The following is a 19,344-nucleotide window of genomic DNA, read 5'->3' on the forward strand; positions in this document are numbered from 1 at the left end:
GGATTGTGTGGGGATTTGTGCTTGTGTTAATTTATTAATTGTATAAATAATTAAAAAGAATAGAAAATGCCTCGGGTTGTGCAGGGATATTTGCTTGCTCTTTTTTATTTATTGTATAAATTAACAAAGAAACCAGAAAGCACTTAGGGTTGTGTGGGAATTGGTGCTTGTGTTCTTTTATTTATTCTATCAATAATTAGAACGTCCAGAAAGTGCCCTGGGTTGTGCGTGAAATGGCGCTTGCTCTTCTTTGTTTCCTCTATTTATTATTTAAAGAACCAGAAAGTTCTTCGGATTGTGTGAGGATTGGCGCTTGCTTTTCTTTATTCATTAAATTGAATAACAAAGTTACCAGAAAGCGCTTTAGGTTGTGTGGGAATTGGTGCTTGTGTTATTTTATTAATTTTTTTAATAATTAAAGTAACCAGAAAATGCCCCGGGTTCTATGGGGATTGGCGACTGCTCTTCTTTATTTATTGTATTAATTAACAAAGCATCCAGAAAGCGCTTTAGGTTGTGTGGGAATTAGTGCTTGTGTTATTTTATTGATTTTTTTAATAATTAATGTGACCAAAAAGTGCTTCGGGTTGTGTTGGGATTGGTGCTTGTGTAATTTTATTTAAGCATATTACTAGTTCAAGCGATCAGACAGCGCCTCAGGTTGTGGGGGAATTGGTGCTTGCTCTACTTTATTTATTGTATTAATGAACAAAGAAACCAGAAAGCACTTCGGGTTGTGTGGAAATTGGTGCTTGTTTTATTTTATTTATTCTATCAATAATTAAAGCGACCAGAAAGTGCCCTAGGTTGTGCGGGAAATGGCGCTTGCTCTTCATTGTTTCCTTTATTTATAATTTAATGGACCAAAAAGTTCCTTGGGTTGTGTGGGGATCGGCGCTTGCTTTTATTTATTTATTGAATTTATTAACAAAGCAACCAGAAAGCGCTTTAGATGTGTGGAAATTGGTGCTTGTGTTATTTTATTGATTTTTCTAATAATTCAAGTGACCAGGAAGTGCCCTGGGTTGTGTTAGGATTGGTGCTTGTGTTATTTTATTTAATCATATTACTAGTTTAAGCGATCAGAAAGCGCCCTAGGTTGTGTGGGAATCGGTGCTTGTGTTATTTTATTTATTTCATTAATAATCAAAGTAACTAGAAAGCATCCTGGGTTCTGTGGGGATTGGTGCTTGTGTTATTTCATTTAATTCTATTAATAATTATAGCGACCAGAAAGTGCCCTGGATTGTGCGGGGAATGGCGCTTGCTCTACTTTTTTTATTTTATTATTAATTCAATGGACCAGAAAGTTCCTCGGGTTGTGTGGGGATTGGTGCTTGTGTTATTCTATTAACTTCATAAATAATTAAAGCAACCAGACAGTGCCCTAAGTAGTGTGGGGATTGGCGCTTGCTTTTCTTTAATTATTGTATTAATCAACAAAGCAACCAGTAAGCGCTTCCGGTTGTGTGGTGATTTGTGCTTGCTCTATTTTATTTATTTTATTAATAATTAAAGCGACCAGAAAGCGCCTCGGGTTATGCGAGGATTGATTTTTGTGTTATTTTATTAATTTTATAAATAATTAAAGTGACCAGAAAGTGCCTTGGGTTGTGTGGGGATTGGAACTTGTGTTATTTAATTTAATTATATTATTTATTTAAGCGACTGTTAAGCGCCTTGGGTTGTGTGGAAATTGGTGCTTGTGTTATTTTATTTAAATCTATAAATAATTAAAGTTACCAGAACGCGCCCTGGGTTGTGCGGGGAATGGCGCTTGCTCTACTTTATTCATTTTATTATTAATTCAATGGACTTGAAAGTTCCTGGGGTTGTGTGGGGATTGGCGCTTGCACTTTTTTATTTATTGTATTAATTAACAATTAACCAGAAAGCGCTCCGGGTTGTGTGGGGATTGGTGCTTGTGATATTTTATTTATTTTATTAATAATTAAAGTGACCAGAAAGCAACCCAGGTTGTGTGGGGATTGGCGATTGTTCTACTTTATATATTGTATAAATTCACAAGGCAACTAGAAAGCGCCTCAGGTTGTGTGGGGATTGGCGATTGTTTCACTATATTTATTTTATTATTAATTAACGCGTCTAGAAAGCGCCTGGTGTTGTGTGGAGATTGGCGCTTGCTCTACTTCTTTTATTATATTAATTAGCAAAGCAACCAGAAAGCGCTTTGAATTTTGTGGGGATTGGTGCTTGTGTTATTTTAGGTAATTTAATTATTAGTTAAAGCAACTAGAAAGTGCCCCGGATTGTGTGGATGTTGGCGCTTGCTCTACTTTATTTATTTTATCAAAAATCAATGCGTCCAGCAAGCGCCCTGGGTTGCGTGGGGATTGTCGCTTGCTCTACTTTATTTATTGTATTAATTAACAAAGAAACCAGAAAGCACTTGAGGGTTGTGTGGGAATTGATGCTTGTGTTATTTTATTTATTCTATCAATAATTAAAACGACCAGAAAGCGCCCTGGGTTGTGTTTGAAATGGCGCTTGCACTCCTTTGTTTTTTTCTTTATAATTCAAAGGACCAGAAAGTTCCTCGGATTGTGTTGGGATTGGTACAAACAGATTTCAATACCTGAGTTTCTATTTGTAACCTTGAAAAGAAGGACTAGGGTGTCTTACAGTAACAGCAGACACAGCAAGTGGCCAACTGCAGCAGGCGCGATGACAGCAGAAGATACCAAATTGATCTGCAACAGCAGCAGCAGACGCAGCGGTTGGCCTGCAACAGCAGGCGCGACGACAAGGAAGTCTGCAGTAGCGGACGCAGCGGGTGGCCAGCAGCAGCAGGCGCCACGACAAGGAGGTCTGCAGTAGCAGACGCAGCGGGTGGCCTGCAGCAGCAGGCGCGACGACAAGGAGGTCTGCAGTAGCAGACGCAGCGGGTGGCCTGCAGCAGCAGGTGCGACGACAAGGAGGTCTGCAGTAGCAGACGCAGCGGGTGGCCTGCAGCAGCAGGCGCGACGACAAGGAGGTCTGCAGTAGCAGACGCAGCGGGTGGCCTGCAGCAGCAGGCGCGACGACAGCAGAGATACCAAATTGATATGCAACAGCAGCAGCAGATGCAGCGGGTGGCCTGCAACAGCAGGCGCGACGACAGCAGAGATACCAAATTGATCTGCAACAGCAGCAGCAGATGCAGCGAGTGGGTTTAAGGTAAATGCTTTGGTCCTCAATAAGGTTTCATCTTACCAACCACCCTTGATTAAGGTCGATTGTGGTTTTCAACACTTGATTGGTTTAGATCTAGCTGATCCAGAATTTACTAGTTCAGATAAGATTGACTTGCCTTTGGGAGCCGATATCCATGCTCTCATTGTCAAAGGCGGTGTTTGTAAGGGCCAAGTTAATGAGCCCATCGCCATTGCAACGGCTCTGGGATGGCTCGTTTTGGGTTCTGTCACGAAACACTCCCCTAACCTGGTAGTTAGTTTTTAACATTGTACTTCGGATATTGAACTCAATCGGTTAGTGCAGAAATTTTGGGAAACGGAGGAAGTTTCTCGCCCCAAGTCTACCCTCTCGGCTGAAGAGGAGAGTTGCGAGCAGTTTCATCGTAGTACGGTTAGTAGATTAGAAGATGAACGTTACGTTGTCGGTCTACTCTTCAAAGAGGACCCAACTATTCGTCAGCAATCTTTAATCGATTCTCATTATCAAGCAGTCTCAGTTCAAAATTCGTTAGAAAATCGATTTGTTAAAAACCCTCCTTTAAGAGACGCTTATATCAAGTTTATGGATGAATATGAAGGGTTGGGTCATACGGTAGCTGTTAGTCATTCTTTACCCTGTTGGTACCTCCCTTATCACGGAGTCCTCAAGGCTTCTAGCTCGACTACCCAACTTAGGACGGTCTTCAATGGCTCCTCTCGAAATAGCGAGGGAATTTCCCTTAACGACCTCCTTCATATCGGCCTAACCTACTTCCTTATCTGTTCGATTTAATCTTAAAATGGCGTCATTATAGATATGCCTTCGTTACCGATATCGAGAAAATGTTCAGGCAAGTGCTTGTTCGTGAGATTGATCGTCGTTACCAACACATTGTCTGGAGATATGATTTACAAGCTCGCTTGAAAAGTTTTCAGCTCACGACTATTGCGTATGGCCTCGCTTGTTCTCCTTATTTGGCTTGTCGAACGATTAAGCAGTTAGCAAGCAATTGTGCTTCTCAGTTTCCTTTGGCTTTAGTCGTATTAAACGAAGAGATCTATATGGATGATATACTTTCAGGAGCACATGATGTACCCATCGCCGTAAAAAAGGTAAATGAATTGATTGGAGCCTCGGATACAGGAAATTTCCCGCTTCGGAAATGGGCGTCTAACGATCCTAATATATTACTTGTCTTGTCTCCACATTTGCTTTGTACTAATCCTCATCAATTTGGCCATCTTGAAGCTTCTGTGTCCGTTTTGGGATTTTCTTGGCACCCGAAAGAGGATGTTTTCCATTACAAAATCAATGCTCCCGAAGTAAAACAAATTTTGACCAAACGTTCTATTCTGTCAACTACGGCTAAATTGTTCGATCCTCTTGGTTGGTTATCCCCTACAATCATTCTCGCTAAAATTATTATGCAGGAACTTTGGTTAGCGTAGTTAGACTGGGACGCTGAAACCCCCTGCGAGATTCTTAAACGTTGGACTCATTGGCTTAGAGAGATTCAAGAGTTGAAAGCTATCACTATTCCTCGTTGGAATCATTTTTCTCCTGAGTTCGTTAGTCTAGAATTACACGGTTATTCTGATGCTTCTAAGGCTGCCTATGCCGCCGTGTTGTACTTACGAATTGTTAAGGAGGGTCAAGTCTTTGTTTCGCTGCTTGCATCTAAATCCAAGGTGGCTTCGTTAAAAACGCCCAGTATACCAAAATTGGAGCTCAATGCTGCGCACTTACTTGCGAAGCTTGCGAAACACCACCTCGATACTTCTCCAATCAAGATTGATTCTGTACATCTTTGGTCAGACTCCAAGGACGTGATTCATTGGTTGCATTCTCAGCCTTCCAAATGGCCTACGTTCATCGCCAATCGCTGCAGCGCTATTCATATGCTTCTTCCATTAGCGTATTGGCATCACGTCCCTGGAAGAATGAATCCCGCTGATATCGCTTCTCGAGGAGTGTTGCCGTCTCAATTATCAGCTAGTGAGACTTGGTTTTACGGCCCGCATCATCTTCACGAGAAAGAGTTAACATATCCTGAACTAACGACAAGACCGTGAGATCAAGAGTCCTGCCAAGCTACGACTTGTGGAGAAACTCCCCGAGTTTGGCCCTTATATTTGAAATTCAGTAATTTACATAAACTCTTACGCATTACCGCGTATTGTCTGAGATTTTGCTTTAAGGCTTATCATAACATGCTCAATCGACGGTCGCTTAAAAATTCAACGCCGTTAAATACTAGGTTAATTTCTCAGGAACCGTTACCAATCATTGGACCCCATCTTTCTCGTTTGCGAATTCGTAGTCTACTTGAGGCGGAAAGTCTTGTTTTGAGCTCCGACGAGTTGAATAATGCCGAGTTCATCCTTATTCGGTGCCATCAGATGTTGTACTTTAAACATGAGTACGAGATCTTAGAGGCCGTTCAAGACTCTACAAAACGAGAGAGCGAGTCTGAGGTCATTTTACCTTGAAATAGTTCTCTTCTTCCCCTCAAACCGGTGTTGTTTAATTCCTTACTTCGAGTAGAGGGTTGGTTGAGTCGATCGCTCCTTTCTGAGCATTGCAAATTTCCCATCATTTTGCAACCGGGTGATCATCTTACGAATCTTATCATTCGTGATTATCATCTTCTCACATTGCATGGAGGTACGCAGCTCATGCTCACCACGTTGAGGCAGAAGTTTTGGGTTCTTCGTGGACGACAATCTGTTCGTTCGATCGTTTCACGCTGCTTCACGTGCCGTCGTTATTCTGCACCCACCCTCAAGCAACAGATGGCTGATTTTCCGGAAGCCCGAGTCGCCCCTGCTCCCCCGTTTTCTCGATGTGGCGTTGATTACGCTGGACCGTTTCCTGTTCATTTATCTAAGGCGAGAGGTAGAGGAACTCTCAAGGGTTACATCGTTTTATTCGTGTGTTGTTGCACTCGCGCCGTCCACCTCGAGCTCGTCGAAAGTTACGATACAGAGAGTTTTCTCGCGGCTTTTAGCAGATTCACTGCTCGGAGAGGTCAATGTACTGACATTTTTAGTGATCGAGGCACTAATTTCGTTGGCGCATCCAAGGAATTGATCGATAAAGTTGAAATGGTAATTCGATCCGAACCGTTTTTAAATGATCTAGCTCGTCGTGGCACTAGATGGCATTTCAACCCCCCGGCTGCTCCCCATTTTGGTGGATTATGGGAGTCCGCTGTCAAGTCGGTCAAGCATCATTTGAGACGAATTATCGTAAATCAAATCCTTACTGTTGTAGAGTATTCCACGCTGCTCTGCCAAGTCGAAGCATGCCTCAACTCTAGGCCGATCACCCCCTTGTCTGACTCCCCCGAGGACCTTTTACCCCTCACTCCAGCTCACTTTCTTATCATGCGACCCTCATTTCTCGCTATTGAGCCCGACTTAACTGACGTCAAGATCTCTAGTCTGCATCAGTGGAAACTAATGACTCAAATGGTTCAACAGTATTGGCGCCGCTGGTCGTCCGAGTATCTGCAGCAGTTATTAACTCGAGTTAAATGGTGCCAGCCTCAAAGATCATTAAAGATAGGGGATCTTGTGCTCATTGAAAAGGAAATTACTCCCCTGGGTCACTGGCCGCTAGCTCGAGTTACAGAGGTGTTTTTTGGTAGGGATGGTTTGGTTCGCGTCGTTAAACTTCGCACTGCTTTCGCGTCCTTTGAGCGACCCGTGACTAAACTCATCCTTTTGCGTGCGAAGTGCGAATGATTTGTAAAAGAGAAAGCGCTCTCTTATCATATTTTGTAAGTCTTATTTTAATGGTTTTTTTTTTTTGTAAAACTGCGTTTAGTGCTTAAGAAAAATTGTTAGTTTCCTTTGTTTTGAGTTTTGAGCTATTTTGAAATTGGTTAAAATTCTAACCATAGTGTGCGGTATTTTCTTTTCCTTTTCTTTATCTAATTTTTTTCGATACCCTAGACTGTTTTTTAATTTGTTGCTTCCCCTTCGGTTCAGCAAGGTCGGGGAGAATGTTAAGGATTCGAGAAAATTCTCGAAGGCTCTTGCTAACCCGGCGTTGTACAGTTGTCTGCTGACTACTGTACGAGTGAGAGAGAGCGCGAGTATGCGTGTGAGCGTGCGCGAGTATGTATGCGTGTGTGCGTGCGACTATTACGGCCCTTTGTGTAGTGCCGAGCCGCTAGTCCACGTCTGTCCGCTCAAGTAGTCACAACGCTTATAGTTAAACCGCTTATAGTTTATTTGACTTTGTAAAGTACCCGTGCGATGGGACTCCGCATTAACTTTTCATTTCTTTGTTAAATTCATTATTAATGTTTTCCTCTTTTCTTTATTAAAATATAGTTCTTTAATAGTTAAAAGAGTAGTGTTTTGCTTTTTTTACGAGAAGTTCCTTCCATGTGCTGCGCACCTGCAACTTCCAACTTCTACTCTCCTTTCGCTACAAGTCTGGCTACAATTAAATTATACAGTCCACTTAATTGACATACAAGTCAATCCGCAACATCTAGTTTATTTATTATATTAATTAACAAAGCAACCAGAAAGCGCTTCAGGTTGTGTAGGGATTGGTGCTTGTGTTATTTTAATTCGTATAAATTAATAAGGCAACTAGAAAGCGCTCTGGGTTGTGTGGGGATTGGCGCTTGCTCTACTTTATTTATTTTATTAAAAATTAATGCGTCCAGAAAGTCCCCTGGGTTGTGTGGGGATTGGCGCTTGCTCTACTTTATTTATTGTATTAATTAATAAAGAAACCAGAAAGCGCTTCGGGTTGTGTAGGGATTGGTGCTTGTGTTATTTGATTTAATTGTGTTAATAGTTCAAGCGACCAGAAAGTGCCCCGGGTTGTGTGGGGATTGGTGCTTGTGTTATTTTATTTATTTTATTAATAATTAAAGCGACCAGAAAGTGCCCTGGGTTGTGTGGGGATTGGCACTTGCTTTACTTTATTTATTGTATTAATTAACAAAGCAACCAGAAAGCGCTTCGGGTTGTGTGGGGATTTTGGCTTGTGTTATTTTATTTATTTTATCAATAATTAAAGCGACTAGAAAGTGCCCCGGGTTGTGTGGGGATTGGCGCTTGTGTAATTGTTTAACGTATTTTATCGAGTATTCAAGCTTGTGATACTGCTTTTGGGCGCGTTGGGTTATTGGGTTAAATAGCTTAGGATTAATATATCAAGTTATGGTGTATGGAATTTTGTCGAGTCATCTGGGGTTTTGCGTCTTGCTCTATACATCCAATTTGAATGTCCTGCAAGGTTGGCAGTCACTCTTGAGAGCGCTGAGTGTAAGCAATCCTGTGCTATTTTTATTGGTCAGACATGTGTCTCACGTGAAAAATTTAGACATTATTAATCTTGCGCGTTTAAATCGAGTTGTTATTATTTGTCTTTCGCCTTATTGCACACACAAACTTCAGCCTCTTGATGTTGGTTTCATGAAACCACTCAGTCACTATTACACGGAGGAGGTGAATAAATATCAAAGGCAGGGTGAAAAAGTAATCATAACAAAAGTTTTTTCGTTATTTGGTAATGCATTTGCAAAAGCTGCAAAAATCAAAACAGCTGTAAAAGCGTTTGAAAAAAATGGGATTTATCTATTTAACCCAAATACCTTTGACAAATCTGATTTTGTTGATTTAAATGGAGTAAACGCTCGCCTAACTTGTTCTTCAAATAAGATAAAACTAGCACAGGTACGTCAAAAGTTTGTATTTTACTAAACTACTCCAGTTATTGTACAATTTTGAACTTTATTCTATTTTATTCCCAGAGTCACAAACTAAATTAAGCGAGTGCCGTAAAACTTCAACTAAAATAATGCATGGCAACAGTCTTGCTACTACAACAGAATCAAGTCAAATTCAACAACTTGTTGACACTGACCATGACAACAGAATGCACAACACTCATGAAAGTATAGATCCTGTTGTTAAAACTTCGTACTCGGTAATTAAAAATTTAAATGAAGCAATAGATTTGCTGGTAATATGTTTTGTTCATTTTATAAATATTTGTATGACTCATTTAATATTTAATTTTTTTAAATTAATTCGTAGAACTCAGTGGCATCATTTACTCCAAATAGTCAAACACGAGCCAATAATGTTGATGCATCGTATGAAATTTTTAATAACCCTGCAAGACCATCGACTGATAAAAGTGATAAGAATTTGCTAGCTGATAACAAGGAAAATATGAAGATGTGATCCATGCAAGTAAATCTTTAGAGAAAAAAAAGCCCAAGAAAGTACATCAGCTGTTACCATCTTAAATGAATATATACAAGAACTTGTTGCTATTAGAAAAAAAAATTTATTTAATAGGTACCCAAAGAAAAAACCAAATGAGCGTCAAAAGATACATTTAATGTAACAATTTAAGAGCAATCTAAGTATGTAAGATCCAGCCAACAAAAAAACGCAAAAAATCTTTTTCTGGCAAAAAGCAAACCAAACGTTTTGCACCGAATATAAATAACTATGATTCAATCATAAATACGGTTGCAAGTGATGTAATTAACTCTTATGATCTTTCTTTGACTCAAGTAATATCTGAGTTGTAGAGAATTTAAAAAAAGTTTATTTTTAAAGATTAGTTCAATCATTAATCATATAAAAAAAATTTTTGAACTTGAGCTAAATGATTATAGTACAAATTTCTAAAGCGATAATAGAGATTAAAGTAATATATTGTTATTTTTTTGATAAGTATAATAATAGTTTTTATGTTTGTGCTATTTTATGTGAGTTTATAAAAAGTTTTATAAATAAAAATGTGATGATTCTAAAAATAGTTATTTATTAGTTTTACTCTTTTACCATCTTACTATCAAACTAAAAAAATATCTCCGCACTCCCTGTACCCCACCTGATGACACTCCACAACTCCTGGGGGGGTACAGAGTGTCTATTTAGATGACTTGAAATTATTGTTTTTACACCAATTAATAATATTAAAAATTTTATTCTAAATTTTGAAACATGTTACTTAGACGTTTACCTTGACGATTCTATAGAAAAAAATAAAAAAATACATATCTTTATTTATTTTTTGAATCGTCTTCTTCAGTTATGGTGGCCCACATACCCCACTCTCCCCTATTGTTTAAAAATCTTTAAAACAAAACTTTTTTACCACAGGCAGTTTAACCGCACATCATACTTGTCCACGGTCGATGCTAACGGGTATCCATTATGACACTATAGGACGATGATATTTCGCCTAATTGATACATCGCCTAATGCATGATATTTCGCCCAATTTTTGACGTTACGCCTAATTCTTGACATTAGGCCTAAAAAAATTTTTAAGAAATAAAAAAAAATTGTTTACATTTTTTTAAATTGATATTTCGCCCGATTCTTGACATTACGCCTGAAATAAGTTTTTTAAGAAACTCAAAAAAAACTTTTTTTTTTTTTTTGCAAACTGACATTTCGCCCAAAAAAAATTTTGATGAAACGCAAAAAAACTCTGATTTTTTCAATGATTATTCCAACTAAAATAAATTTTATTCATGGAAAAAATTGATCAAAAAAACAGAGATTTGATGTTCTTGGTCGTAGGAGGTGTACATTGGTCGGAACTTAGTGAGAGTTTTGACAGTTTTAATCAAAAATCTTAACTGTTGTTTGTTTTTGCTGGGGATTTTTTTGAATCTTTTTTCGGAGCCGTCCATATGAATCGTCCAGATAGCGAACCGTATCTATTTAGTGTGTTTTGACTGTAGTTATAATCTACCACGGTATTGTCAATGCAACTCTATAGCAGATTCGACAGTTTTTTATTTCGTCTGTCCCTCTAATATTCGTGTAAAAACATCAGAATTAAGACTTTTGCCACTCGTATAAGTTTATTAACTTTAAGGTAATTAATAGAATTAAATAAGATCATGAGATGTTTATATAAAACGTGATCGAAATATTGTAAAAGGTTCAACATTATTTTATATAACATGCATGATTAAAGTACACAAAATAGTATATATAGTATACTACGTACCTAGGGCGCACAGTGCGACTAGTGCGGCTGAAGGCCGTGGTTTATTGTATGATTGCGCCCGAGGTGCATAAGTCATTTTTTGTCTCGCGGGCTAAAAGTGCAATTTTACGCCCATGGCCACACTTTGGGCACGGTAATTTACCTTGTGCCCGTGGACCCAAAGTCAGCCCGAGGGCGCAAAGCGCAGCTGCACTTTGGGCCCATGGTATAAATAGTAGTTTTCGTCGGATAAGTGCCATCGTCTCCGGGGCTATTTTACGGCCCAAGTGCCCTTGAAAGAAAAAATAGCTATCGTACCTCGTGCTCACCTGACCAAGGTAAGTATATAATAAGGAGTCCTTTGAGCCTGCATCGCAAGTCCCTCGGGACTGGTGCTTGCCCCGGTAAACATGAGCCAATCGGTACGAAAAAAAAAGATAGTGGCCATATTATCGAGACCTAATTAACATGTAACGTGTATGCTTGCTTCGGTTCTGGCGCGATCCCACTCGATTTTTCGACGAAAAGCTTAAGGTCATGCATGTTGTAGTATTAGAAATGAATTAATTGGATTTATCAATTATGGCAAGTATCATAGTTATATTAGAAAGGTATGAATTACATGATGAACAATTTTTTTCGTATTTTCTGTTTTTTTTGTGTGAATTTATAAGAAAGTCGATAATAGGTGCACCTATTTTAATTGTGCGAGTATTATCAAGGCCCTACTTTACGCAATGCTAGTAGCTGTAACAAGTGTTTTCTAACCTCTATTTTTCGTCTGTCAATTTTTTTTTTAGATTTATTTGTGGTGCAATAAGTCTACATTCATATTTATTATTATGAAGAAAACTTGTAAATTTGCATGAAACATTTACAAATCTTGATATATAATATATATCAAGATTTGTATTATATTATAATCCATATAACCACGTACATAGTAGATTCAAGGAAGCTTGTCAATAAGGGCCCACAAAAATTCTACGGGCTGTTTTGGGACTCGAGAATACAGCCAATGAACAGTTTTGTTATTTATTTAAAAATTAACGTTAATCATTAAATTTTAATAATGCAAAAAAATTTACACTTCTAGATCAATTAATCAATTAAGACAAGTGATGGCTCAGTAAATATAGCATGGCTGCCTGTGTATCTTAATGGCCAGGCTCGATTCTCACTCTGGGAAGAGGCTTTTTCGAAAAAATTGAAGGAGTTTTTTCCCCGCGCAAGAATCGTTCTCTTATCTATCCCACTGTATCCCTACACTGATTAATGAACCGATGAATAAATAAATCAATGTTATATACCACCGTGGGGCTTAACATGGGATCTCAACAAGCTACGTCTGAGTTCTAATGGGCAATGATGATGAATTAAAAAAAAAAGTTATACAACCAGTATTTACTGAAATTGAGATTAAATAATTACGTATACATTTTATATTACACTACAGTGCTGAAACTCTTCTACCAGATTAGTTGATTCACTACAAAATTTGTAAAAAAACTCGACTATTGCCATAGTAAAATTACCACGTCTAGCCTTGGTCAGATTATTTACAGCGCTAGGCGTTGTAAAAGTACAACAGCAGAAGTAGAATTAGGACGAATTGAGTTAAAGTACAACAAAATTGTATTTTAACGATGTTCTTCCAAGTACATTTTTATAAATTGAATAGTAAATCTTCGTTACTATTTTTTACGGTGATGTCTGCTGCGGACATAGCGAATACGAATACGACCGATTTTTTTTTAAATCCCTTCCTTTTTCTTCCTATAACTTTCTATTCACACTGTGTACATATAATAGTGTTATACACTTATATGTACATTATAGCGCTAGTAATTATAATTAATATATATAATTAATCGACGTAAAAAATCGTTGAGGCCTTAGGTCTTTGTATATAATTATTTTTTTTTAAAACCATGCAATGAATGAAAATCACTATCAACGACGCGAAAAAATTGCTGTTCATTAAGGAGGCTGGGGCGTTTTAGAACTAGCTGACAGATTTCGCTAATATTGTTTCGGAATGTTCGTAAAATGTGCCATATTAATTTATAAAAAATATTAATTTGAGTGAAAATAAGTAAGAATAAGTTACAAACATAACACAACATAACATAATATAACAACACGCATACTTAATGCTAAAACTTTTTCCATCAAAGCATTATCGTTTTATGGAATTAAAAAATCAGCAATCCGCAACATAGCTTTTGTTTATTTCTAATAAAATGAGAGAAGAAATTGAAAATAACTATACGTACAATAAGTCTCTGTCTTCTTTTCATTTTCTTATTCTTTTTCCTTTACCATAGCTCGTACTTGCATCAATTTCATGCTTTTTTTCCACTTCCACCAAACTTCTTTTTTTTTTTAATATTCTCTTCATCTACATTTTTTACTGGAGTAATACTTGGTATCAAAATACTGTCATCATTCTGGTGATTTGCCGATTCAATTGTTCCCTTACATTAAAAATTAAAATATAATTTTATAGGTTTATTCACCTTCAGGTTAATATAATTTATTTTAATACACGTGGTGAATACACATTATTTTTTTTCAAAGGTATATTAAAATTTCTTTTAAAAATTTATTAAACTTTTAGTGTATTAGACGTCAACTTAAGATGCAGTTTTACATTTTCTCAATCCCCTAACTTAACGATAAATTTAAATATTTTTTGTGTAGTGTCAGTGTATGATTTTACATAATTACAAAAATTCTGAAGCAAATTCTTTTTAAAAAATTATTACGGTTGTAATTGGGAGGCATCAGGAATTCAAAAATTCATTGCTGAGTAAAATTTTACGCTATTCTTCCCTGTTTTGCGCCATATCTACCCATGGCCTGACATCTAGTCTATCGATTTTCTTTGAGGTTTCCAAAACTTTATCTACCCACCTACATTTTGGCCTGCCTAGCGCTTCTTTTCAAAAAGTAACTTTAAAAATATCTTGGGTTTATAGAATATTGCTAAAATGTTTACCATTATATCTTGTACAACGACGATGCTTTTTTCTTCTACATGGCTCAAAGAAACTTCATTATTTCGTTGTTGCTGTAAACCATTTGACCCATTTGTTCTCTGAAAATTATAAAAAAGTTTTGTATTTGATGGAATGTTTTTGTATTCATTGTTATAATTAAATTTTTTAACATTAGAAGCTGCCGTATAATCCTGATAATCATTAATGATATTGTTATCGTGCAAAACATCAATAGTTTTTATAACTTTGATACTCTCGTCATTTTTTTGCAATTCATTGTCAACTGCAGCATCACAGGTAGATAGTTCGTTATTAGAAAAGGTTTGTAAAGGTGAATTATCCTTCGGTTCATTACTTTCAATCGAAAAGTGGAGATTATTTAACTCGTCTTCTTCCTTTAATTCATGCAAGTCTCTAAAAGTAAGAACCAATTTTAATAATTTATGTAATTAATTTTTTAAGAATGATAATGTGCACATAATAAATATATTAATGTGTACAATTTTGAGCTACATATCAAATTAATATCACAATCTATCAAAGCCTCTATTTGAATTTATAAATTTCTATAAAATTATAAATGTCTAATTTGTAGTCGTCTAAAATATTGTCTAAAGTGTTAATATTTATTATTGTAAATAAACTATTAATTTATTTATCATTTGTGTGCAACAGCAAATAAGTATTACAAAACATTAACTATAAAGAATTTATATATTCGCGCGCTAGCAATTAACTTTAGTATTTTGTAACCAATTGCGTGCGTACGATGGTCCTGCGTGACCACCAATCATAGCGCTCCACGTTTAAGTTACTTTAGCTGCTCACGACTGCTCGCCTGTGAGCATTTAGTCAGTCCGCACCGATCGCTCGTCCAGTGAACCACAGTGTGGTCACTGCGTACACCAACCAAGCAGACATTTTCTCGAGTAAATCATTTTAAATAGAAAGAGAAAATGTCTTGTGTAATTTGCTCACGTGCCTTAAACAACATCATTTTAGTTTAATTATATTAGTAAAATAACTGTTCTTTATCTTCGTTCAATATCCTTAAACTAGCGCACATAAAACGTAATTTTGTTATTTACCACTGTTTTTCAATTTTTTCTCATCAAGTGTTGTAATTTCTGCTGTTAATAAACTTTATTATTTTGTTATACATAAAAAGGTGTGAGTGTTAATCTTTTATTAAATCCAAGCAATTGGCTCCCACTCTTTTCCATCGCAACCGGTAAATTCAAATCATACAGTCTACAATCATTGGGTTTCCAATCCCAAACATTTGTTCTGCGAGCCGGATCAAAAGGGTGAGTTGAGAGCTTCGGCTCATTATCAGCCACGTGAGAGTTACGAAGTCGGCCATCTTAACCAACTTCTTCTTCACGACTGACGTGCGGACACGGTCAGCGTGCTGGCGCGTTAGGCGTATCTTTCTCTCTCTCACACACGTTCGCATACATCAAAACTTGGTACTTGTGGTAAGTTCAGTGCTTTTTGCTCATCGTACACGAACTTGAGTACATACTCGTTGGCTTCGTTGCGTAGCTTATTGCTACACTTTTTTCGTGCGATTTGTCGCCATCTTTTAGTGCACAGGCCCTAGTACCTACTCGCTGGCCATCTTGTTCTTCCTGCGTTGCGCAGACTTATTTTTTTTGTTTTTTGCACTGGCTCAAGTACTATTACTCGTTTGCTACTTTGGTAAATAGCTTTTAGCTTCATATAAAAGCTCAGCTTATTTTTAGCTGTACTAGCTCGAGTACTATTACTAGTTTGCTACTTTGGTAAAAAGCTTTTAGCTTCATATGAAAGCTCAGATTATTTTTAGTTGTACTAGCTCGAGTACTATTACTCGTTTGCTACTTTGGTAAAAAGCTTTTAGCTTCATATAAAAGCTCAGATTATTTTTAGCTGTACTAGCTCGAGTACTATTACTCGTTTGCCACTTTGGTAAATAGCTTTTAGCTACATAGAAAACAATTATCATACATAGTGCTTTCTTGCTCTCATAAGTACATGGCTCGCACATAGTCGGCTATTGGTGCCCTCGCTCTTTTAATTTCCTTTGTGTGCCGTACTTATAAACCTTCTTGCTTCACAGAACAACAAGGGTTTTATCGGCAGCGGGCTAACACTTACGGTGTGTTCGCCTGTCACAGCAGGGCATCATAGCACTTGAAAATGCTTCTCATCATAGCTGCAGGCCGCCATTTCCAGCCGGTTTAACGTAAACCGTCGTTGTTGTTGAGCCACTTCAATGCCTGGATACCCATTGCGTGGGCCTGAATACCTGTGCACATAATCGTAAGGTAGTACCCTGGTTGATGGACAGCAGTCAGTACGAATGTACATCAAAGAAAGAGAAAAATAAACAAAATAAACAAAGTATAACGTATAAACCGAAATTTGAAAATATTAATGTAGACTGCTTGTCTACTTACAAGGATAATTATATAATCATTATATGAACAAAATTTTAACTCGGGCTTAATTACTAGGTATTACATTTAAAATTTAATCAATTGAAACTAATATGCTCCCCTTTTTTTTTTAAAATCAACATTAAATTCTTGTTCTAAGATCCTATTCTAAGTTATTGGCGTCAATTCAGAGCTAGTTTTCAGCAGAATTAATTTGTGAATGGGTCTAACTAAGACAGTACTGCTGGTCCTAACCCTTTCAACTTTGACTAGAGAGTTTGGGTCTTTAAAAATCTCTATTATTCGACCTAAAGGCCACTTGCCAGGTGGAGTCAACTCATTTTTGATAAGGATCAAATCTTCTACTTGCATGGACCTTTGAGGCTTAAGCCACTTGGATCGTGCCTGAAGGGTGCTGAGGTACTCCGAGGACCACCTTTTCCAAAAAACCTGAACAGCCTGCGATATTAATTTTCACCTTTGTAATGGAGAAACCCTTTTAGCTAGAAGGTCGTGTTCTGGGACAAAATAAGAAGCCCTCAGGGTTAATAAATGTGCAGGAGTTAATGGATTCAAGTCAAGTGGGTTGTCTGTCAAGGGGCAGAGTTGACGAGAGTTAATGCAAGCCTTAATGCGACAGAGAAAAGTTGAGAATTCAACGAAAGTCAAGATTTGGTCACCCACAACTCGTTTTAGATTAAACTTGGTTGATTTCATGGCTGACTTTCAAATACCACCAAACTAGGGAGCAGCTGGTGGATTCAAATGCCATTCTGTTCCTAATGACATTAAGTTATCAGCAAATCGATCTGACTGATGTCGATCCTTAAGCATTTTTCTGAGCTTGTGGTCAGCTCCAACAAAATTTGTACCCTGATCACTGTATAAGTCAGCACAGTGACCTCTACGTAAGACGAAATGCTGGAAGGCCGCAATAAACGACTCTGTTGAATAATCTTCCACAATCGCTAAATGTATGGCTTTAGTTGCCATACACACGAAAACAACGATGTAGCCTTTGAGTTTGCCCTTTCCACGACATTTTGATAGTCAAACTGGAAAGGGTCCAGCATAATTAACACCTGTCCTCTGAAACGGAGGACTAGGAGTGACTCTGCAATCGGGAAGATCACCCATTAATTGAGTTTGAGTTCTTGACTTGTATCGCTTACAAGTAAAACAATGACTGAGTTCTGCGCGCACTACTTTACGGCCTCGTAGCACCCAATATTTTCTCCTGAGAGAGACTAAGACCATTTCGACACCTCTATGTAACATGGTTCGATGAAAGTAGTCAATCAGTAGTCGAGTGACGTAGTCGTAACCATGAAGTATCAGTGGGTGTTTAGAATCTGAATCCAATAGCGAGTTGCTAAGCCTACCACCTATTCGTAGAAGTTCATGAGTGAGCACTGGTGTAAGTTTACGTAAGCGACTAAACGATGGAAGCTGTTCAAATTCATCAGGCTTGAGACTTTGGTTTCGTCGAAGAATAGCTAAATCAGCAGAAAACCAACGTTGCTGATGTGTGTGGACTAACAAGAGTGCAGCATTTTCTAATTCCTCGATTGATAGGTTGAATAAAGCTAAATTAAAATAAGTATTTACAGAAATAAAAGGTAATTGAGGTTTAAAATTGTCAGTATGATTTTTTGACTTCCTTTGAATTATTTTGACAAGGAGTTTATAAACAAATCTAAGACAGTAAGCAGTTACTTGAAGTAGTCCTTCCCATTTGGAATAACGTCCATACAATCCATTGACAAAGGTATCTAGGCCTTTATCCTTAACTAATATATTAACATGCGAAGTATCTTCAAGGAGGTCAATTTTGAGCTTTAAGTATTCGGGTTGGAACTCGTGTAGTATATCTGGGTCAGAAAACCATTAACGCTGTCCACTCATTTGACTTGGATACATTCCCCGCGAGGCGATATCAGCTGGGTTTTGCTTAAACCTTATATGATGCCATTCAGCTTTAGGTACTAGCTCGTAAATATTAGAGCATCTGTTGGCAATAAAGGTAGGCCACTTAGAAGGCGGAGCATTTAGCCAATGCAATACATTTAAGGAGTCGATCCATAGGTGGACAGGCGCTTCCTTGACAGGACAACAATCTGAGAAATGTCTAATTATTTCCGCAAGAAGCTGAGCAGCGCAAAGTTCCAACCGTGTAATACTCTAAGTCTTAATTGGGCTTATTTTGGTTTTAGCTAATTGAAGAGTTACATCAACCCCTTGACATCAAACCCTTGAAATCGAAATCAGGCGATAAGAAATTCCAGCGAGGTATTGTTATTTGGTTCAACTGGGGTAATTCGTCAAACCAACTAATCCATTTAGAGACTATTGGTGGTGGCAAGGGTTGATCCCATGATACTTTAAGCAGCCACAGGGACTGAAAGAGAATTTTGCCCAAAATGATAACAGGTGAAAACCATCCCAAAGGGTCAAAGATCTTCGCCAACTGTCTCAATAATGATCGTCTCGTCCAAGACTGAAGACTAGGATCAACGACTAGTTGAAATTGAAATTCATCATTTTTGGGATTCCAAGACAAGCCAAGAACAGAGACCGTTTGATCATAGTCTTTGAATTCTTTGGGCTTGCTAATCTTAAACTTATCAGGGATCTTTGAGAGTACTTCAGCGAGTTAGAAGACCATTTTCTCAGAAGAAAACCGCCTGATTGAGCTAAATCTAGAAGCTCAGCGCCCTTTTGCTGTGCTTCCAAAAGAGAGTGAGCGCCAGAGAGACAAT

At 37.7% G+C, this 19,344-nt stretch overlaps 1 protein-coding gene across 1 annotated transcript; it reads left to right on the forward strand.

Annotated features, from left to right (window-relative positions):
- Positions 1-2,685: 2,685 nt before the first annotated feature.
- Positions 2,686-18,954, forward strand: LOC149373392 (uncharacterized). Its single transcript, XM_089597219.1, has 10 exons — positions 2,686-2,834; positions 2,924-3,162; positions 3,266-3,444; positions 3,499-3,773; positions 3,989-4,618; positions 4,682-5,242; positions 5,495-5,648; positions 5,721-6,819; positions 8,954-9,129; positions 18,799-18,954. The coding sequence occupies exons 1-10, from the start codon at positions 2,686-2,688 to the stop codon at positions 18,952-18,954; spliced, it is 3,618 nt and encodes a 1,205-aa protein (XP_089453345.1).
- The last annotated feature ends 390 nt before the right edge of the window (positions 18,955-19,344 follow it).

Source organism: Copidosoma floridanum, unplaced genomic scaffold (assembly GCF_036245765.1).
Source record: "Copidosoma floridanum isolate Cflo_tuat_1 unplaced genomic scaffold, Cflo_Japanese_pri ptg000031l, whole genome shotgun sequence".
Lineage (NCBI taxonomy): Eukaryota > Metazoa > Arthropoda > Insecta > Hymenoptera > Encyrtidae > Copidosoma > Copidosoma floridanum.